The sequence below is a fragment of the Eimeria mitis genome, genomic scaffold (assembly GCF_000499745.2).
Source record: "Eimeria mitis Houghton genomic scaffold, Emh_scaff2257, whole genome shotgun sequence".
Taxonomy (NCBI): Eukaryota; Apicomplexa; class Conoidasida; order Eucoccidiorida; family Eimeriidae; genus Eimeria; species Eimeria mitis.
In genome coordinates, this window is record NW_013570585.1 from 6,503 (window position 1) to 7,054 (window position 552).

A 552-nucleotide genomic window follows, 5' to 3' on the forward strand; every position below is an offset into this window, starting at 1 on the left:
CGACCCTGAGACCCAGTGCCAGCTGCACTCACTCTCCAAACCCTAAACCCTAAACCCTAAACCCTCGCTGCTGCTGTGCTGTGCTGCAGTTGTTGTCAGCCAAAAAAAAGAAGAATACGCTCGCCGCTACTCAGGGGTTATACGCGAGTTAGAGAGACGTTCGCAGCAGCAGCAGCAGCAGCAGCAGCAGCAGCAGCAGCAGCAGCTGCAGCAGCAGCAGCAGCCCCCACGGCAGCAGCAAATCTGATGTCTTTGCGGTCGCCTCCATCACTGCGCAGCAGAAAGCAGCAGCAGCAGCAGCAGCAGCAACAGCAGCAGCAGCAACAGCAGCAGCAGCAGCAGCAACAGCAACAGCAGCAGCAAGAATAACTTTGAGCGCGGCGCAACAACAACAGCAGCAACACCAGCAGCAACTGCAGCAGCAGCAACAACAGCAACAGCAACAGCATCAGCAGCAGCAGCAGCAGCAACAGCAGCAGCAGCAGCAGCAACAACAGAGAGCGGAGCTGCAGCAAAGGGAGGCCTGCAACACAAATGTGCTGCGCGACGCAG

At 57.8% G+C, this 552-nt stretch overlaps 1 protein-coding gene across 1 annotated transcript in view; it reads left to right on the forward strand.

Moving 5' to 3' along the window:
• The window catches only part of EMH_0051110 (uncharacterized protein), a gene marked incomplete at both ends in the record, with an annotated part of 1,588 nt that overhangs the window by 803 nt on the left and 233 nt on the right, over window positions 1-552 (forward strand). Inside the window, one exon of the mRNA XM_013496717.1 lies at window positions 155-550. Coding sequence (XP_013352171.1) covers window positions 155-550 — 396 coding nt within the window. The remainder of the gene's footprint in view (window positions 1-154; window positions 551-552) is intronic.